Here is a 21,314-nt window from a genome sequence, read left to right on the forward strand (position 1 = left end):
GTGTGTGAATGTATACAAGAGAGGAATTAACTTAAATTTCTTTGTAGAAAGGCGCTTTATGAAAGTAAGTACATTTACATGTACAGTATTAATTTACAAGGCAGCCCGACACGTCCAATATGGCGGCGACGTTGACGTACCGTACTGTACCATAAAACCCACTCGATGAGTCTGTCTCTGTCTATGGTCACATAGACAGAATACACCGCAGTGTCTCGCGATACTTGGTGGAATCCATTTCCATCATGGCAGGCAGTAAGTTGGTACTAGAAGGTAGAGTAAGTGTCAGGAGCTTTCTTTTAGGTCTTAGCGTGGTCATAATTCCTTTGATAAGATCCTGTTACGGACATCTCGACTGGGTCTTTGATTACCTGACGGAAACTCGTGGAAAAATAGCCATTTGTTTGCATATTGCTATTATCAATGGCATCTTGTTAGTAATATGCAGGGGACCTCTCTACAAGGTAAGCGTAAACCTAGCTAGCGAACTTTACTGTTTTGTTTTTTATTAGTTATATTTTTACACTCAATTAACGAGTCAATAACTACTATCGAATACAAGCCAGCGTTACGTGTAATTTTCGACTCGTACCTAATGTTAATAAATCTGTCCACTTCATTAATCCTATTAGCTAAAGAAGAACACGAAGCCGGTGTTAATACTGTATCGCCTCAAGCTATGCTAGGCTCCTTGTGACCTACAAACATTCCTCCAAATCTAATTTAAAGCCCTTGGCGGATTTGTATGTGGCTTTACACTGAATATCAACACACTTCCTTATTCTGTTCTTGTGTAGTTAAGTGTGACAACCTACCTACAATATCTCACAGAAGCGCACCACTCATATTCTGGCAACCATTAATTATATCTATGAAAATATACTACCATTTCCGTCCAAATAGATCCCCAACTATTTTTGCTCTGCTGCAAAACGCCACAGTAAATGTTACACTTAACATTTCCTTCAACATTTCCTCCCCAGCAGCACTTATGCCGCCCAAGCCATGACACTATCTCCACTGTGCTTGAATGTGAGCATGACAAAATTATCTTGGTACTAATTTACAGATAGGCTGCACGGTGGAGGAGTGGTTAGTGCACAGACCAGGGCCATCTCTGTGTAGAGTTTGCATGTTCTCACGTGCATCCTCCCACATTCCAAAAGCATGCTAGGTTAATTGGCGACTCCAAATATTCAGGTATGAATGTGAGTGTGAATGGTTGTTTGTCTATATGTGCCCTGTGATTTAATGGCGACCAGTCCAGGGGTGTACTCCGCCTCTCGCCCGAAGACGGACGGCTGGGATAGGCTCCAGTAACCCTCGTGAGGAAAAGCGGTAGGAAATGGATAATTTACAATGAATAATTTACAGATACAGAATAATAAACATGGTTGCTGAAATATGAGGATGCCCTGACTCTTGAGTGATACATTCATTTTCTACCGCTTTTTCCTCACAAGGGTCACGGGGGTTGCTGGAGCCTATCCCAGCCGTCTTCGGACGAGAGGCGGGGTACACCCTGGACTGGTCACCAGCCAATCACAGGGCACATATAGACAAACAACCATTCACACTCACATTCATACCTATGGACAATTTGGAGTCGCCAATTAACCTAGCATGGTTTTGGAATGTGGGAGGAAACCGGAGTACCCGGAGAAAACCCACGCATGCACGGGGAGAACATGTAAACTCCACACAGAGATGGCCGAGGGTGGAATTGAACCCTGGTCTCCTAGCTGTGAGGTCTGCGCGCTAACCACTTGACCGCCATGCTGCCCTTGAGTGATACAGTAAATGTTATTATTAGACACCATGAATTATATTAAGAGAAGTCAACTTTTCCCTTTAGTTCATATTCACTCCAGTTTATAGCCAGTTGATTTTCTATTTTAAAAAAAAAACAGTCAACGTTGGAACACGAAACTAGCAACCTATGTGTGTTTGTGTTCTTTAAGGTTAAATATGTTGTGTGTCTTTGTCTTAGGTTGCTGTGAGAGCCTGCTTTTTAGGAGTTACCTTTGGTTGTGGTTTAATTATAAGCTGCACTGAAACCACTTGGACACATTTTGGCTGGTATGTAAATAAATGACTTGCATCATTTTCAGGTGTCAGTTAGTTTAGAACACTTCATATCAACGATTTTTGCTTTTTTTGTGTGTGTCAATTAATAATGTATGAATATTATATAACTAACTATTTGGTTGGAGCTGAACAGTGTGTTGTATTGCCACCGCTCTGCAGGTATATGTGCTCCTTGGCATTCTTCCATTACTCCGAGTACCTGGTGACGGCCATCATTAACCCTCGCAGTCTGTCACTGGACTCGTTCCTGCTCAACCACAGTATGGAGTATACACTGGCAGCTGTCTCATCATGGCTCGAGTTCACTGTGGAAATGCTAACCTTTCCAGGTTGGTGTCTTCTTCGTGGTTCCTGGAAGTAGTGTTGTAATGTAATGTCATTTTCTCACTCGAATGACAGGATGTAGTATGGCAGATTATGTATGATGCATCATGTCATGCATGCATAGTCCCAGGGAGATGTAGGCCTTATGATGGTACTGTGTTTATATGTGCGAGTACACATGTGTGGTACTGTGTACGTAATGGTAATGGTTTTATTTCATTTGAACATGCATCAGATTACAATTGAATGCATCACATAATCAGTTCACAGTTCCACATGTCCAAAAGGAGTAGGAAGAAGCAAAGCTTATTAAATCCCAGCCCTCCATCTGGTACTTTTACAATCAGTAACTGTTACATTTGTTCACTTCCTGCTTTTCATAATATAGTTTTTTTTGTTTTAATTAATATTTTTATTTTTTGTCACGTACCGAAGTACGAGGTGATATGACCTTGTACAATTACATAATGGGTACCATAGTAAGTGTCAATATAGTGATATATCATAACTGGTTCAAGACTCCTTGTATTTAACATCAACTGCTTGTATTGTTTCTTGAATTGGCTCATCGTTGTGCATTGTTTGAGGTCCTTACTCAATCCATTCCATAGTTTGATTCCACATACTGAAATGCTATGGCTTTTTAACGTAGTCCTAGCATATAAGTGTTTCAAATGTAGTTCTTCCCTGAGATCATATTTCTCCTCTCTTGTAGAGAAGTATTGGATGACATTTTTAGATAATTGGTTGTTTTAGCCTTATGCATTATTTTAGCTGTTTGAAGATTAACTATATCAGCAAGTTTAAGTATTTGTGATTTTAGAAATATGGAGTTAGTATGTTCTCTGTAGGCGGCATTATGAATTACCCTTACTGACCTTTTTTGCAGTACATTTAGCGAGTGAAGATTGCTTTTATAGTTATTACCCCATATTTCCACACAATAAGTAAGATATGGTAGAACCAGAGAGTAATAAAGACTAATTTTGCTTTGTTCTATATTGAAATATTTCTTGCCACCTTATGTTGTATATTTGTAATATGAAGTTTCCAGCTCGTTGTTTGAGTTCAATAATAAAATTGATGATGAATTGAATTCAAGGTCATAGAGTACCATATTGTATCAATAAAATACTTTTTCATCCCAGTAACTCCCAAGTCAGTAGTTACTCCAAAGAAGAAGTTTTAAAATGATCTTCCTTGTCTGGTCTTTCAGAGCTGAAGCAGCTGAAATGGTTGAGCGTCATTGGTCTGCTCATGGTGCTGTGTGGCGAGGGTCTACGGAAGGCGGCCATGCTGACAGCCGGGTCCAACTTCAACCACATTGTCCAGAATGAAAAGGCCTATAGTCACGTGCTGGTCACCAGTGGGGTGTATGCTTTCTTTAGACACCCGTCCTATGTGGGCTGGTTCTACTGGAGCATAGGAACACAGGTCTGGACATCGTTTACATGCTTAAATATGTATGTTGGTTACTGATAAATGGGAACCACTAAAGTGTGAAAAAGTGTTTGTCTTCCAAGTCCTGAAGCAACAAAACAACCCCAGACCATCATACTACCGCCACCATATTTTACTCATAGTATGATGTTCTTTTTCTGAAATGCAGCATTACTCTTATGACAAATGTAATGGAAACCTTTGTCACATCAGACCGCTGAGTATTTTCCCAAGTGTCAAGATGTTTTCTGGTAAAAATTGAGTCAAGCTTAAATGTTCTTTTTGTTCAACGGTGGTTTTGGTTTTGGAACTGGTTTTTACCTAGTGTCTTTCTTTGGATGGAGTCATGAACACTGACCTTAACTGAGACAGGTAAGGTTTGCAGTTCTTTGGATGTCGTCGTGGGGTCTTTTGTGACCTCTTGGATGATGATAAGCATTGTTATGTTTCAACAGGGGGTGCAATCACTTTTTCACACAAGGTCATTTAGGATTTACTGTATTTAAAATTGTCAAAGGTTGGCTAACAAGTGGTCCCTGTCCATTGTAGGTCCTGCTGTGTAACCCCATATGTACACTGGGCTACACAATAGCCAGCTGGAGGTTCTTTCGGGAGCGGATCGAGGAGGAGGAGATTTCCCTCATCAATTTCTTTGCTGAGGACTACGTAGAGTACAAAAAGCGGGTTCCCACCGGGCTTCCCTTCATCTCAGGCATCCGCATCAACTAGCCCCAGGAGAAAACAACTCTTGAGTGGACTTGACTCCAAAAGCAGGCCAGAGCTGATGTCGACGTGGTCACAAATCCTTCTGTGGGCTGGACTCACTAGCTCGCGAAAAAGACCACCATGACAGCGGACACAGCGGCAAGCAAAGTGGACTTCTTTTACTTGGCCAAACGCTACAATCCAGTCAGAGACCAAAAATCTTTCACCGTTTTTGTGTGTATCCTTGTAGCACTTGTTTGTTTTATTTGCATGCTCTGATCATGCTAGGTGCTGCTTTGTTGAACAATTAGCAGGTGTCAGAAGAGAGTGAATGGCAGCTTTATAGTGGAGGGGTTTCGCTTTGCAAAGGGACGTGACATGACATGACATGTCCAGCAGCATTTTTAAGCCGAGGTGGCTACAAAAAAAGGGATTCCATATCGGTATTAAATATATTTAATAATGTATATCTAAATGATCTAGAACTGTCTTTTGGTGTGAGGTAGATAATCCAAGATGGATTACATCCGGCTAGATGTGGGTACACACACACACACGTTGCTCCAGCATCAAGGCAGATAGTGATTGGACGCCGCAAAAAAGTGGACGTGATGCTGTTACTACCTCTGTAGCTGGCTCATTTCTACTATATTGTAACTATCTGCTTGGAAGGGCTGTATACAAGGGGCTATATATACGTATATATATATATATATATATATATATAGGAACATGATCATTCTCTCCAGTGAGCACCATACATACATATACAGTGGATCCCTGCATATTCGTGATGCAGTATTCATGGCTTCACAAATTTGCTAATAATATAGTATGAATACAAAATACAGGTAAAATATACAACAAAAAAAAAGTTCAGCAGTCCTTGAACACACCCTAGTTGTTGTGAGATGCTTATACCTTCGAGACTGACTGCCGATTCCATCTGTTCATGTGTCATCTTACAGTATAATTCATTAGTGGCGAGTACCTCTATATTTTATAATGGCAAATGTGTTCAGTAAGTGTGTGATGCATATTGAAGAGAAATGGGGCAGGGAATCTAATCTCATAACAACAATCAGTTTTATTGCAAGTGAAATTGATGGAGAGCCATGTGTTCAAAATAGACCTTTTTATGCGAGTATTACACTATGTGACTCGTGTGAAAAGCTGGGATCCACTGTGTGTGTGTGTGTGTGTGTGTGTTTGCAGGCAAGAGAATAGAAAGCACAACCACGGTGACAAAATTCCAACACAGGAAGGCATCAAAGCAGCAGGCAAAGAAAGACTACCTTACGCTCTGCAGTGACTATGCTTACCACTGCCCTCTTATTTACAGGACTGTTTTTTTTATTATTATTAAAACAATACATTCAATCTAGACTCCTCGTATGTAGCAACGTTTACAAGATCTTGGATGATATAACTTTATTTTTTATTTTTTGCACTGATTGCACTCGTGATGTCTTCATACCAAGCAATGCTGTTGAAGTATATGGTGATAATAGTCAGGGAGTCAGTGACTGAATGGACTGTTGGTGGAATTTGATCATCCTCGCTCAGGCTAAAAAAAAAAAAAAAACACTTTTCACACATGCTTGGGATAAATTGTCTTTGTTTTTAGCCTTATCAAATAATAGTTCTTTATTTTTGTTTATTTAGTTGTATTTATGTCCACTAATTGTGTTATTAAATTTAAAATTTTAATTGGAGTCATGGGATTTATTTACATACATTTCAGTTTTTAATAACAAATAAAGAACAAAGGTATTCAAGACATTATATATTTGGTGACCCACAGTACATCTCATGCAACTATGTAGTCCTAACTGACTGAAATACTGATTGTTATATATTTTTGAATTTTGTAAATTTTTTATGTTAAAATTTTTTTTCTTCACATATTTGTACAATGTGCCTGAAACCTCAGGTTACAAGAGGGCTGCATTATGGACATCCTGCATCCATTTTATTTTATTAACATTTTACGAGTAATTATGTAAATAAATGTAAATAAAGTTGAGGGTCGTTTGTATAGGATAGTATACTATGTTTTTTTTTGTTTCTTACTATTATTTTTTACTCTTATTTTATAGTGTTCATTTCTGTTAACTCGTCACAGTAAGAAACAGCACAGCTCGAGATCCGAATCAATGATTCGGCAATTGATTTTGTAAGTCATTGTAACGCATGCGCACGACAGGCTCGGTCTCTCTGCTAGCTTCTTCGCCATGGCGCCCATCGTAAGTAGAATCGCGTGTCAACAATCGAATGAAACTTGTAGTTTTTCCGTGTGAGAATAAAAACAAATATTGATTGGGCTGTCGCTGTTGTTGTCTCGCAATTGTCCGTGCCTAAATAGACGCTTTTGGGTGCTCTATTTAAGGCATCTTAGCGAACACATAAGTAGCTATATTTTTACGGCCTGTAGCTAACGTTAGCATCTTCCTGCTGGCTAACCACGTTTTGGACTCGTCAGTCCTGTTTGCCTTTTAATACATATGTCACTGGGGCTTGTTTAGACACGCTTTAAAATAGCGGTGATAGTTGCTAGTAACATGTAATTTGATATAATTTTCGAGTGAATGTTAGATTAATAGCGTTAAGGTTATGTTACGATGACTTTATTCTTTATGGGGTTACGTTACATTTAGCATTTCCGGCGCAGGTCCACACTTAGCGGCCATAACTGTCGTATTTGTTCTTTAGTGTTGGATAATTAATGACTTTACCATTACCATTGTTCCAAGTGGTTAGTTCTAGCACGTTGTGTTTTGTGTGTTTGCCCTTTTGGGCTAACAATGTGTGTTTTCTCCACGAAAGCAGAAGAAGCAGACCACTGGCAAAGGCGGTAAGAAGAAGAAGCAGGTCCTGAAATTCACTTTGGACTGCACCCACCCTGTTGAAGATGGCATCATGGACGCTGCCAACTTTGTAAGTTTATTCTCCTTCTCCTTCACCTCCACTAGATGACAGCATTGTTCATGAAAGCACACCTTCCATGCAGTCAAGAAGTAACTCTCGGATCAAATGACTTCATCTGCTTCCAGGAACAGTTCCTCCAGGAGCGCATCAAGGTTAACGGCAAAGCTGGCAACCTCGGTGGAGGTGTGGTGTCCATTGAGAGGAGCAAGAGTAAGATTACCGTGTCCTCGGAGGTGCCCTTCTCTAAGAGGTAACGCATAAGCGGTCCGACACAACCATATAGACTTCTAATGCCATTAGAAATAACATAAATCCAATTAGTTCCAGTATCAGACGTACTTCTGCCACCATTTTTATGGCTTAATTGCACTAAATCTGATCGCTTCTATTGTGCACCTGCGTCGTCACATCCTTTTGCCTCTAGCGCATAAAGATGTATAAATACGTGTTTGGGATCTGGCGCTTTTGTGAGAAAAATGTATAATTACCTCTTTGGTTAGCTGAAGCAGGGTACACACATCGGGATATTTGGGCCGTTTTCATCCACATTTTGCTCCTTCCCAACCAAGCATGGCAAATGTCTGATATGGTAGCCCTCTGAGGTGGGAGCTTATTTGTCCCGATAATCGGTGCCAAAATGGACTCTGAGCGATTTATGATTATCAGAGCAGATGAGTTATTGTAGTATGGCAGGTATAAATTAAAACAAGTTTGTTTTGAGAACTCGTTCTCAATTATTAAGTCCGTATGTAAGCTCTCTCTGGGATTTTTGTAGTTTTTGTCATCTGTCCATGGTTCATATTGTGTATTCTGGTTATTGGTATTGTTGGAAGTATTTCAAATTTAACTCTGAAGTAATTCCACTTAAGTCTTAGAGTTAACAACCTTTATAGTCAGACACAAGATAATCTCAAGGCTTGTCTGTGATTGGCAGTTCAGGGTTTTCCCACGCCTCTCGTCCGAAAACAGCTGGGATAGGCTCCAGCATACCCCAGTGAGGATAACTAAAGTCTGGGCTGGCTGGCCAAACGGAAGACTGTTCTTTCTTGTATAGTTTGGCTTGTCAAGTGGTTCAGTCTACAGCGCCACAAGTAGGTGTGTATTGTGTGTTAGTCTCCACCCAGTGATCCGTTTCCATGTGGATGCAACTATTACAGTAGGGACACAAAAAATTGCAGTAATGTTTGTGTGGACAGAGTCCGAGTTACTAATATGTGAGTGCTTTCGGCAGTTAAAGTGAAAATGGGAGACCCATTTTTATCCCCCACTGTAAATAGGAGGGAGAAATGCCCCCCCAGTGTAAAAAGTGAAATATAAAAACCACTATGTACCTAACCTTAGGTGGCCTTGAGTGTACCTGTGTAAAATAAATGACCTTGTTTGTCGTTTTAGGTATCTTAAGTATCTGACCAAGAAGTACCTGAAGAAGAATAATCTTCGTGACTGGTTGCGTGTGGTGGCCAACACCAAGGAGAGCTATGAGCTGCGCTACTTCCAAATCAACCAGGATGAAGAGGAGGAGGAAGACGAAGATTAAATTCAGTCAGATTTTGTACATTAAAATGTTTTCAGTCATGGCTGATGTTTTTCCTAAGCTCATGAATGGCCTCCAGTCTTTGAGGGGGGGGGGGATTAATAACATTCATCTACACAAAAAAAACAACTCAGTTTACATATCTTTATTGGAATGAAAATGTAACCAGAGCAATGCACACCATAAAGTAAACGGTGGGAGGAAAAACACTTATGAAAAAAAAAAACCTTCCCCAGCTCAAATACATTAGCAGTGCAGCATTGGCCCCCCCAACAAATATGTCATTTGAATGAAATAATTCCAGACAATAGTCAAATATTGATCTATTGTGAAGAACATAAAGGAATGTAATAAAGATCAGAACACCATGTTCCAAATTGCAACTGTATCATGTGGCAGCTGCCACAGATAAAACAATATCGTTCCATCTACGAGACGACTTCCATAAGCGAGCCATAGAAAAAACAGGCACACGTATGGTGCATTGGTCCCTTCAGAGACAAAAGGGTTATACTAAAGCACCCGGAATTTGGACTAGTTCTCAAATACTGCGACACACAACAATGAAACAAGTGCGTGAAATTTGACCATAATGAAAGAAAAAGGGCTTTTTTTTTTGGAAGCACGCCTGTGGAAGTGCTTGACGTAAACTAAGATCACTTCTCACTTGACAGGCCAAGTGAGAAGGTCTCCAATGTTCATTGTGAACTGCTGGAACATCCTGAGGATTTATTTTTTTTTTAGCTCCAGTCCTTTTTTTTTGAGGATCATAGTGTCCAAATTGATGGAAAAAGAGAGCCACTGGTAGATGAGCTCTCCAAAAAAAAGGGAACTCACCCATCCCCATTGAGACATCCCAGCTCCCTGATAAGTGTCGTTCTGGTCTGCTGTGGCCTCTTCGTAAGAGAGGTTGACGTGTTGCTCTGATCAAATTGTTCTAGGATTGTACTCCGGCAACTTTTGCAGTTTCTCCTGCTCGGCTTGAGTGTCCTGTCTGGCAATGATCATGGAGTGACAGTAACCCATCACCACCTGGAAAACAAGGCAAGCTCAGTAATCCAAGCCAACATATATTCAAGCACTCCAGTGTCTTAAGTACCTGTTCAATATAAATACCATCCAGGGTCTTGACTTCCTGGGGGGTGGTGGAGGATTTAGGTTTATTGTCTCCATATCCCTGGACACATCAAATCAAGAAATTAAATTTAAAGCGTACAAAAGTCACATGATCCCTGCCGCCTCTTACCAGCTCTCCAAATGTGGGTGAGGGCCCCCAGCTGATAGTACTCTCATCCGCAGCAATGATGATGCTACTCTTCCTACAGAGATAAACACCAAGTCAAACTTTGTGTAAAATAATCATGCTTATCACATACTACAGTATTAATTGGCCCTGTACCCTAGAAACCGCCCATGAATGATACGGGAAAAGGCCGAAATGATACTGTGTCAAAGCCCAGGGCAGTGATACTGATAAAATATAGAGTTTAACCATGTCCAGTATCAGCCCCTGTAGCTGTCCACTCAGAGCGCGCTGCTCTGGTATCGTGCCCGTGAAACAACCAATCAGAGAACAGCGCACGAGTGCTTAGTGCCTAGTGCTTCTCCAGTCACCAAAAAACCCAAACTTGATTAATGGAACTTTAATTGTCAGACATTGATAAGATAAGACTGTTGATAAAATATTATTGTTGAAATATTTTTGCAATTGTTGTGTTTACACTGGTCTTTTGATTAAATAGTACGTGATAATAAGCTCATGATTAAATAGTACGTGATAATAACATCACCACATGGTTTGTCCAGTATCAGACCCAGTATCATGCCTCTGCGTGCTAGTATCAGCCCGAGGACACTTGGGTGCATGATACCAGACAAACCATGTGATAACCTATAAATATCCACCTCACCATTAAAATGATAACAGGCATCAAACGATTAGCAATTTAACCACCTCTTTAAAAAGGGGGTTTGATCGTCCCATGAGAACTTACCCGCACGCCAGACTGCGGATTTTCCAGCCACAAAGATCCTGTACAGCTTTGGGGTACATTGTTGAATCTCTATTACTGTTGGTCACCCCCCAGAAGAAGAGATTACCTACAGGTACAACAAAGATTTATTTTCATTTCGTCTTGCACTTAAGCATGTCTACACGTTACAAAGTGCGACAAGAACTCGCGCAAGTGTGCCGTTACCCATCTCGCTGACGGCAAAGGAGCATTGGTAGCCTGTGTAGATCTGACTGGCTCCTCGACCGGGGAAGTCAAAGAGTTTGACCAGGCGGGGAACCATCTCATCTTTCTGCTCGGTGTGTCCCAGACGCCCGTAACCTCCAAAACCCCAGCTGAATACTCTCTTCTGGGAGTCCAACACCAGCTGCGGCAGTCACCAGAGACACGGCAGCTAAATACTCGCGATCCACAAAAGTAGAGCTGTGAGGCGACGACTTCTCACCGTGTGGTTGGCTCCGCACACCACGTCACGGACCACCACGTTGGGCACAGGCATGATCTGACCGTCTTTGGACTTCTCGATGAAGATGGCGACGCGGCGAGGGATTAGCTCGCAGTCAAACTCTATGCGCTGGGCACGCGCTATGAACTTACCATCACTGTTGTGTCCTGCGGTGCACATGGAACAAAATGTATGAGAGATACACAAGCATCCTGACGCCACTTCGTAGCGAAGACATCCATTCATAGGCTTACCAAGCTGTCCGTACTCAGGGCAACCGAAAGAATAGAGGTTGCCTTTGCAGTCCAACACCATGCTGAACTCTGCCCCACATGACAGTTTAACCAAGGGTTGGCCATTGTATGAAATCTGGACAGAGTTATTAATACACTAATCTTAATAATCTTAGACTGCGTAGCGGGAAAACTGTGACATTTTAAGATGAGGTACTCTTAGCATGTGTGTTCTTAGATGGTACTCACAGGGGCTGGGCTGAGGACGGCATCAGTCTGGCTGCCTTGCCCAAGCTGACCCAGCTTGTTTTCCCCGAAGGAGTATACGGTGCCATCCTCTAAATACATTCAAAACATCATTCAAAACATTCAATTTAAATGCACTTTAACTCCAACACTTTGGACAATAGCAGTACTCATGATTGACACATCTTACCAAGTATTTCCCATTGCACAGAACCAGAAGCAACAGTAAAGTACACCAATAGCAGCGTGTATAAAACTAACCATGAGCACCCTCTCAGTAACCAACATTACAAAAATCTGCCAATATTCACAAGCATAGAATCTGACAAAAACCTGTGTGGTTTCACATTAGTAGTTCCCAAAATAGTAGTTCCCTAGGTTAATTGGCCACTCCAAATTGTCCATAGGTACGAATGTGAGTGTGAATGGTTGTTTGTCTATATGTGCCCTGTGATTGGCTGGCGACCAGTCCAGGGTGTACCCTGCTTCTCGCCCGAAGACAGCTGGGATAGGCTCCAGCACCCCCAGCGACCCTCGTGAGGAAAAGCGGTAGAAAATGAATGAATGAAAGTTCCCAAAATATATGAAGCTTGTATGACCAAGCTCAGCCATTCTGCTAGCATCTTACACTTGATAATCATCAATGTCTGCATTCCTATGAATCTAAAAATCTATTACTCCCCCCCACCTACAGTGTTTACCACACATCACACTCAGTCATAAACTTATTATAATGAGACAGTCTGGCCTGTCCGAGAATAAGATGACGTAGCAAGAGGGATCAGTAGTTCAGCACAGTTGTGATGTGTGCTGATGTGCACAAATACCTGTGAGTGCCATGGTGTGATTACGGCCGCAGGCTGCGGCGACGATCACAAGCTCAGCCAGGCCCTCGATGAACTTGGGAGCATCCAGACGTTTGGTGTCTCCGTGGCCCAGCTGGCCTTTGTCATTCCGACCTGCAGAAAGAATCCAAACATGTTGAATATTGCTCAACGCCCCGTAGCTCCTTTGCCCCAATATGCAATCGCTAACCGGTCTTGTCTCCAATGAAGGGATTATTACGCCCATCCCTAGTCTAGGTGTCTACGGTAGTGCAATAAGCAGCACAAAGCTACAGTAATTATCTAGTGACTTACCCCAGCTCCACAGCTTGCCCTCAGTAGTTATGAGAAGACTGTGCGCCGCGCAGGGGCCAGATATCACACTGCTGACCAGAACGTCGTTTAGACAGCCGTAGCGGTGCGGACCCCACAAATTCTGGCCCAGGTTACGGAAAGCCGCTGGAAGACAGTATTTCACAATGAAATCTATTGGCAAGCCTTATATGACAGACTACAACATGTTTCTCGGCTCCACATTGCTGATTGAGGTCACCTATTAAATATATATATATTTTTTTATATTATTACTATTTTTGGTCAGTATTGCTGTGTAAACAACTTCCTGTTTCCTCATCCCATTAGAAGTAAGTCAGTTTGTTACCTGTGTTTTATAATATGGGCTAAGATTAAGATATGCCTTTATTCGTCCCTCAGTGGGGAAATTTGAAAGAGTACAGAGTCAGTTAAGCAGTACAAAATACACAATATAGAGAAATAAACAATATAAACAACCCTAGTATTAACAAAATCAACAGTTTTTCCCCAGAGTTATATACAATACAGTATGTAGATAATATGAAACGAGATGAGATATATGACCAGTCTATACACTGAGATCTTGTTAGAGAGTTAATATGAGGCATTATGGAAATACTTCACATAGAACTTAGTATATTGCATTTAAAGCCCTTAATATTGCAGGTTAAATCGCTTTCTTGATGATACTCTGGTTGGCAGCTGGCCGTTTTTCCTCCTCCTTCGGGTGAAAATGTGCTATGGTGGTTTGTTGAGTTCCCAAAATATAAGCTTATAAATCCCATATCTGTCAGGGTCTAATTACCAGGTTTGTAAAACAAGAACAATGATGTGCATTATGGAGAGTTAGCATTCCTCTGTACTGGAAGATATCGATAAGAGGTGTGACTATGCGTGCATGCGGTACATGTTTTGACACATGCAAATGAAAAATGCTAAGTGCAGTGTATCAACCCTCCAAAACGCAAGTCTTTGTCTAAGCAGCTGCTCCAAATGAAAAGCACCCCCCCGCCCACCCCAATCACAACAAAGCACATTTTCTGTGCCAGACAAGGCAATCCAGCGCCTGCAAACACATCAATAAGTCTTCTGCAAGGGGGAAGGGTGTCCACAATATGCATACACATGAATAGACATTAATGTCACAATCATTTCATGTTATGGCATTGGTGCGGCACAAACGGTATGCTCCACACGCATCACAATGAATCCATTTCAAAATCATTTTATGCTCTTTTTGATGTTAATTATTCTTTTGTAGAAACACCACGTCTACCCACTTTATGTTCTGGCAGCTCTGTTTAACCTCGCAAAAACTAGATGACATTAGATTTGGGGATACCTTAGGTGTGTAGCTAAGAAATGATTTCATTATTAACATTTGCTGATTAAGACAAATAATATGCAAAGCACCAACAATTATACAACATCATCATGTGTGCCTCAAACACCCTAAATTTACCTCACTAGGTATCAGTTTATCCGGCCGTACATGACTGCGGATGGCGGTAATGCACACCGTGTCAGCTGTCAAAATTGTAGTTTTTACACGTGTTACAATACAATGAAATTCAAGTTACTTGTGTGTTGCTAAACATCGAGTGTTAGTGTTTTTTGTAATTAACATACAGTGGTTAACACTTGTAAGTCAAGATTTCAAAATGTTTCATTGCATTTCTCTATCACTGCAGAATCATGTGTATGAACAAAGCAGGTTCATTTATGTTGCAGTACCAACAGCCATCAATTTGATTTGTCAACAAACCATTGCGTTCAGTGCTCATCCACCAGCTTCATGTTTAGTCTATCACAGGTGGGCGAACAAGTCAAATGCCCCCGCCCCCCCAAGTCTCAAGGCTTTAATCTCATGTCAAGTCTCAAGCAAAGACGCGCAACAATTTTACTGCCACACGGCCGACATCTCTCATGGCCCTTGCTACTTTGATAGTATGCAAGCAAACACTATTGTTGTTATCATATAGGCTCCATCTGGTCGCTGCTGAATAAACGTGCTGGGGCGGAGTCTGGAATCGACTGCTTGTATTGGACTGGCCATATCGGCACCCAATATAAATGATATATTTTTTTGGTCCATATCATCCAGATATCAAATATCCGAATTGGGACATCCGTAGTGCAGAATGCAGCAGCCCACCTATTTGACAGGAAGTCATCAACGGGGACCACATGACCCATGTGCCGGTGACTCCCCACTGGCTTTCTTTTTAAAATGCCTGCTCCTGTGTACCCCCCACTTGAGACTCACCCCCAGAGGGGACAGAGTCTTTCCTGTGGCCGTACCAAAACGAAACTCCCCCCACACACATCAGAGCAGAACCAACAACACTCAAGCACTTTAAAACCCATCTTATTTCATTGGCATTCAACAATGACTAAATCTAAATTATCTATCGTTTGTAACATATTTGTGTTTCTTTCCATGTTTTTCGCCCACTTTTTGTAAATAACCAATTATGCAACCCGCCGCCACAAAAAGATTGCAGTCCTGTGGCAAACTTTAACAAGATGTATCAAAGTGGTTCCCGGCACCGGTGGATACCCCTACTCTAGGGAATAAAATATTTTACCTTGTTGTTTAGGGACTTCTTTCCTTCCAATCAAATCCCAGTTTGTGGCTCCAAATATGACCAGTTGACCTTTAACCTTTGGGCATTCAAGTTTCTGTGAAAAAGACAACCCCATTTAGTGTCACGATGACATGAATTGGCTTAAAATGGAATGAATTACAAAAGGAATGCAACAAACGCACTATTTTCTCTTTCACTTCATCAAGCACAGTAACAGGCTGTAGAGCAGGCTTTGTGGAGGGTTTGCCCGGCTTCTTGTTGTTCTCCTGCTCGTCGTAGTCAAACTCGTCATCGCTGCTGAACTCTCTCTCTTTTCTTTTGCCACTCGTCCTCTTTTTCTTCATCCCCCCATTTCCGGAAACATCCGTCACCTTCTTGCGTGGCATTGTCACTCACTAACTATGGGAAAACCAAGATGTCATGAACAAGTTAAAACTCAGTCGTATTCTAAAGTTATCTTGTGTGCGTCGTCCAATGAAAGTCATGCCCACAAAACGACATGACATTTGAGCTGAGCTGTTATAAAGAGGGCATAAATTATATAAAAGGCGGCAAAAAAGTTCCCGGAAATGTGCTGCAAACCGTCAGCATTTATGACAACCTCACCAGACCGTTGTGTGATGTTGAAAGCATCATATTTACACTCCTTATACTTATTTTTTGGTTGACTTTCATTCAATTTTCATTGGGGGTACCTATGGATTGTCGGGTTATGGTTGCATTTGGTGACATCCTATCTGGTGTTTTGGTCTATTGATGCAGTCCTTTGATCATGTCATGATGTTTTGGATGTGTGAGGTCAAGTTGGACTACAACAATGACATGCATGAACACAATCTTTAATATCCATGTAGTATTACATTTCATGTGTGTGTTCATTTACCTTAATTGACAGTATAATGTTAAACTCTGCTTCAAACTTTTCTTGTCATTCGCGAAGTGTATTGGCGACTTTTATCTCGAAAACATGATGAAAGACCCCATGGTAAACACACTCGGTTAAAAGCGAACAAGTATATTACAGTAGACTGCTCATTTTTATACACAAGAAGTGTCCATAAGAGTTGGTACTTTCACTTAAACTAAGTTTACTTTGTACCGGTCTCTTCCATCGACAACCATCACAATGGTTTGATTGCAGTCAGAGTCCTAAAGGCTGTATCAATCACTATTACGTATGGTAAAAAGCCCACAGACACACAGTGTAACAAAGCATATAGCGTGTGAACGTGTAGCCGCTAGCTTCGTGAAGCCAAGCACTGGCGCTCTTTGTTCGCTTGGAGATTGGCTAGCAAGCTAACCGAGCCGCCAATTCGTCAAGTTTTATCACGAGCCTAAACATAAACACCCTTGGTAAAGTTTAGTGGCAGCTACAGAATTAACAACTTCTCTTTGTCCTCTTAACGAAGTACGCCAGCGACCATTTTAAGCGATAATTAAGCTAACGTTACCTCGTTAAGCTAACAGACTCAATAAAGACAGCATGTACGTGAAACAATGCCGCAACAAATAAACTTTCTAAACATTTTGGAGACGTGATATTTTCCCCATGTAGAGTAGACGGGAGCGTGTAGTTTGGCGAAAAGGTTACTTGTCATTTTCAGAGTGTAAAATAAATCATATACCAGCGATTTCCTGATTCAGCAGCTCTCCGTCCGTGTCCTCTTTGATTGATGTGAACAAAAGAAGCTGCAGTCTGCTTCCGCATCACGTGGTCTGTTGCCCATACGCACCATCATATTTATACTACTTGTCGTATTTTTTGGACACTTTCACAATACTGCGCGCATATTCACACCTTTGCGTATACTTTATTGAACTCAAAAGTTCATAAAGCTGCTGGAAATAAAATAATACACAGTGGGTTTGAATCTGGGGCCCTTTATTTGCATATGTCCATTTGACAGCATATTATAAAACCTCAAAATGTCATGATAGGCCACACAAGCAGGAGAATCTCATCCAATAACAAAACCGAAAGTTCTGACCCTTCAGTGACTTTTCCATGACTTGCTCACAAGTTCGAAGCAAGGAACAGATAACAGTGAAGTCAGAACTCAGTTTATAGTTGTACATATGGCAGGCATGAAGACAGACAGACAGGGGAAGGCAGCTCCAAAGTGGATGGGGGTGGGGTACAGCCCATCCTCAAATGTGTCAGTGCAAATCTTTATATTTCAACCCCACTCAAAATAATACTAAAAAAACCACACACACACACAAATACTCTGAAGGTTGTTCTATTCATATCATCCATACTGTGATATTTACATATTTACCCATTCACAAACAGTATGGAAGACTTGCAGGATATGTACATCTGGTTCTACATACACAGTGAACTAGAGTGATAAATACACACATTTGAAATTAAAACTCTGTTATACACATGTGCTTTGTCTGAAATCAGGGCATGGGACTGCTGTCTGAATATTCAATTTTCTCTGTAATTAACCAAAGATTGTAAAAAAAAAAACAACCACCACATAAATCCAAACATCTTCAGAAACCATGATAAGTGTGTGATCAGGACTCCAGCAATAAGCAGTCCTCATTGTCAGTGGCGGGCAGCATGAGCTGTTGCTCGTAGTACAGGCTCTTGGCGTAGTTGATCTCTTGGGAGATTTTGATAGCCAGAGATTCACTCTTCACATGGACCTGTGGAGTAGAGCAGACAGGATGACAACATCAGGCCAGTTATACTGGTCATTTCTATTATGCAAGGTGGCAATTATCATTCATAACCAGTGGGAGAAACATTTACATTGCTGACACGGCAAGTGTAGGTTGTGTGCCTGTGCATGTCCATATGCACAAGCAAGCATACTGTACTAAAGCTCTGGCGCCAGGGATGTGAAATGTGCTTGAATGCAACACAGAGCGCTCGTGTCAAGTGTGCGCAAATAATGAAGAGATTTTTAAGGAGGCGCCATGTAAAATGGTGCCAGTGGGTTTGTTTACATGCGGAAGTAGTTTCTTATGTCTTTTACATCAGCCCGTTGTTAGAATTTAAATAAAAATGATGGTAGAGTCATTGATGTCCTGTTTGGTGGTCTTACCATGGGCTTCTGGTGAGAAGGTCCAGGGATGGCGACACCACTACTGGTGCTTTCGGCTTTCTTGGTGAGCTGCACATACACTTTCCCATGATCCTTGGACACCAGACTGTGATAGAGGTCATCATACTTGATCTCCAGGAAAATAGCCTCACGGTCCACGTGATCTCCGGGCTTCAGGAAGTAGACCACTTTGGAGGAGATGAGCACGCTGTAGCTGTCGATGGGCTCCACTGCGATGAAGCTGCCATCAGGAAATGGAAGCAGACACGTGAAAGGATGAAATGGTGCGTTAACGCCAATGTAGTGTAACAGATCACACTTACAATTCAGACTGGATGTTGTCAGTGAGGCGGAAGAGCTGCTCCTGACCATCAGCTTGCAGGGCCGAGTACCGAGGCAGAAGACCCTGAGGTCCTTTGCAGCAGCGGGGTTTTCTGACACGCTGTACACTTAGCCTATACAACACAGAAAGACCGCATGGCTTATAAATGTACATGTAGTGTCACTGAGAAGAAAATATTATGTGCTAGGGTGTTTCAGGTTCAAGAAAACTTTATTTATCTTTTGTATTTTACCAGCCACGCATTCATGCATCCATATTAGCAATCTTGACTTGCTAAATGTACTGCAAAAAAGGTCAGTAAGGATAATTCATAGTGCCGCCTACAGAGAACATACTAACTCCTTATTTCTAAAATCACAAATACGTAAACTTGCTGATAATGCTGATAAAAATAATGCATAAGGCTAAAAATAACCAATTACCTAAAAATGTCATCCAATACTTCTCTACAAGAGATGAGAAATGATCTCAGGGAAGAGCTAAATTTGAAACACTTATATGCTAGGACTACGTTAAAAAGCCATAGCATTTCAGTATGTGGAATCCCATAGCATTTCAGTATGTGGAATCAAACTATGGAATGGATTGAGTAAGGACCTCAAACAATGCACAACAATGAGCCAATTCAAGAAATACAAGCAGGTGATGTTTGCTAAATACAAGGAGTCTTGAACCAGTTATGATATATCACTATATTGACAGTTACTATGGTACCCATTATGTCATTGTATGGTCATATCACCTCGTACTTCGGTACAAGGTGCATTATAAAAAAAAACAAAAAAAAACTTAAACTGTATTATGGAAAGCAGGAAGTGAACAAATGTTCACAAATGTTACCATTACATATTATATTATCCCTATTATAACACCTCCCTGAGGCCATCAGATGGAATGATACACATACAGAGTCCCGCAATATCCCTTAAGAAGTTTTACCCACCTGTGGTTACTGAGACTTGCCATGTCTCGGACCGTCTGTGCCGTCTCTGAAGCAAAGTCCAGTGCTCCCGCCACTGGTTTGGTCACAGTGCCAACCAGACCTTTACCCAGGCCAGAAAAAAAGCCACTGACTCCACCCTCTGTCTTCACCCCCTCGACAGTTGAGGTTATGATGCTCGTCATGCCTCCTATGATACCTGGGTGATCATGATCACAGGAAATTAGCGCGTTGACATTTATTGGTTTTTAAATTCTTCAGCAAAAGTATGGCTGATTGGAAGACTGTATGTGAAAATGAAACACTACATGCTTCACGCTGCTGTTTGACAGTCAAACACAGACTAGACATTTAAACCTACACTGAGCGTGTAGGTTTAAATTCAGACAATACAGCCTAATAATTAAGAAATAATACCATGAGCTAGTCCGTGGATGCCTGCGACCAGGTGTTCTCCACTGGTGGCGCCATGGTATCTGATGTACTCTCGCTCCGTCTGGTGCCGGTTGTCCATGGTCTTCCCAAGCCCATCAGATAAAGTTCCTGCAAACTGATGGATGCATATATGGGCCCTCTGTGACTAGTGCAGCGTTAACCCTTGTTCTTTACATTCCCTCAATCAAGGAGAAAACAACTCGCTGAGCGAATAGGTACCTTAGCGGCAGAGTTAGACACGCCGTGTGTCACATTCCGTATGAGGCCACCCACGTTGCCGTACTTGATGAGCTCAGACACACCCTCCGAGACGTCGTTGAGGAGTCCTATTGGATTTCCAAGAAAATCCACAGAGCCCAAGATCTGAGCTGCCTGGCTGATCAGCTCCTGTAGAGAAAACAAAAACATAACCCAGAGTGAGTAAGGGAAAGAAAGAGTAGAATAGTACTACTATTTCCTTGCCGATATTGGTATAAAAATTTCATATCAGATAATACTTCTAGCGCAGACCTCACAGCTAGGAGACCAGGGTTCAATTCCACCCTCGGCCATCTCTGTGTGGAGTTTGCATGTTCTCCCCGTGCATGCGTGGGTTTTCTCCGGGTACTCCGGTTTCCTCCCACATTCCAAAAACATGCTAGGTTAATTGGCGACTTCAAATTGTCCATAGGTATGAATGTGAGTGTGAATGGTTGTTTGTCTATCTGTGCCCTGTGATTGGCTGGCGACCAGTCCAGGGTGTACCCCGCCTCTCGCCCAAAGACAGCTGGTATAGGCTCCAGCACCCCCGCGACCCTCATGAGGAAAAAGCGGTAGAAAATGAATGAATGAATGAATAATACTTCTACTTATTTC

General features: G+C 41.7%; 4 protein-coding genes across 8 annotated transcripts in view; 2 read left to right on the top strand and 2 right to left on the bottom strand.

Moving 5' to 3' along the window:
- Positions 1-222: 222 nt before the first annotated feature.
- On the top strand, positions 223-6,272 carry icmt (isoprenylcysteine carboxyl methyltransferase). Its single transcript, XM_058051339.2, has 5 exons — positions 223-464; positions 1,991-2,079; positions 2,248-2,417; positions 3,629-3,846; positions 4,402-6,272. The coding sequence occupies exons 1-5, from the start codon at positions 246-248 to the stop codon at positions 4,579-4,581; spliced, it is 876 nt and encodes a 291-aa protein (XP_057907322.2). The 5' UTR covers positions 223-245; the 3' UTR covers positions 4,582-6,272.
- Positions 6,273-6,692: 420 nt separating this feature from the next.
- rpl22 (ribosomal protein L22) lies at positions 6,693-9,079 on the top strand. 2 transcript variants are annotated; one of them, XM_058051797.2, is made up of 4 exons: positions 6,693-6,803; positions 7,387-7,494; positions 7,611-7,735; positions 8,878-9,079. In XM_058051797.2, exons 1-4 carry the CDS (start codon positions 6,792-6,794, stop codon positions 9,020-9,022), a joined length of 390 nt encoding a protein of 129 aa, XP_057907780.1. In that variant the 5' UTR covers positions 6,693-6,791; the 3' UTR covers positions 9,023-9,079. The 2 variants fall into 2 exon arrangements, with proteins under 2 accessions (XP_057907780.1, XP_057907779.1); XM_058051796.2 differs by having other exon boundaries at positions 6,697-6,803; positions 7,384-7,494.
- Positions 9,080-9,149: 70 nt separating this feature from the next.
- rcc2 (regulator of chromosome condensation 2) lies at positions 9,150-17,418 on the bottom strand. Of its 2 annotated transcripts, none has more exons than XM_058051783.2 (13): positions 17,308-17,418; positions 15,865-16,081; positions 15,683-15,776; positions 13,095-13,238; positions 12,783-12,914; positions 11,959-12,047; positions 11,731-11,845; positions 11,477-11,643; positions 11,218-11,398; positions 11,014-11,119; positions 10,266-10,338; positions 10,119-10,196; positions 9,150-10,051 (listed from the first exon to the last, which is right to left on the bottom strand). In XM_058051783.2, the coding sequence occupies exons 2-13, from the start codon at positions 16,066-16,068 to the stop codon at positions 9,947-9,949; spliced, it is 1,488 nt and encodes a 495-aa protein (XP_057907766.2). In that variant the 5' UTR covers positions 16,069-16,081; positions 17,308-17,418; the 3' UTR covers positions 9,150-9,946. The 2 variants fall into 2 exon arrangements, with proteins under 2 accessions (XP_057907766.2, XP_057907767.2); XM_058051784.2 differs by having other exon boundaries at positions 15,865-16,077; positions 17,308-17,393.
- A 129-nt stretch (positions 17,419-17,547) lies between these two features.
- Positions 17,548-21,314, bottom strand: part of vps13d (vacuolar protein sorting 13 homolog D) — a 39,039-nt gene continuing 35,272 nt past the window's right edge. For all 3 annotated transcript variants that reach the window (XM_078796936.1, XM_078796938.1, XM_078796935.1), the window contains exons 66-71: positions 20,679-20,846; positions 20,442-20,574; positions 20,028-20,223; positions 19,065-19,196; positions 18,742-18,982; positions 17,548-18,340 (exon numbers count right to left, since the gene is read on the bottom strand). In XM_078796936.1, the coding sequence (XP_078653062.1) occupies positions 18,209-18,340; positions 18,742-18,982; positions 19,065-19,196; positions 20,028-20,223; positions 20,442-20,574; positions 20,679-20,846 (1,002 nt within the window). In that variant the 3' untranslated portion in view covers positions 17,548-18,208. The remainder of the gene's footprint in view (positions 18,341-18,741; positions 18,983-19,064; positions 19,197-20,027; positions 20,224-20,441; positions 20,575-20,678; positions 20,847-21,314) is intronic.

Source organism: Doryrhamphus excisus, linkage group LG15 (assembly GCF_037039965.1).
Source record: "Doryrhamphus excisus strain RoL-2023G ecotype Guam linkage group LG15, RoL_Dexc_Guam_v1.1, whole genome shotgun sequence".
In the NCBI taxonomy this organism is placed as follows: domain Eukaryota; kingdom Metazoa; phylum Chordata; class Actinopteri; order Syngnathiformes; family Syngnathidae; genus Doryrhamphus; species Doryrhamphus excisus.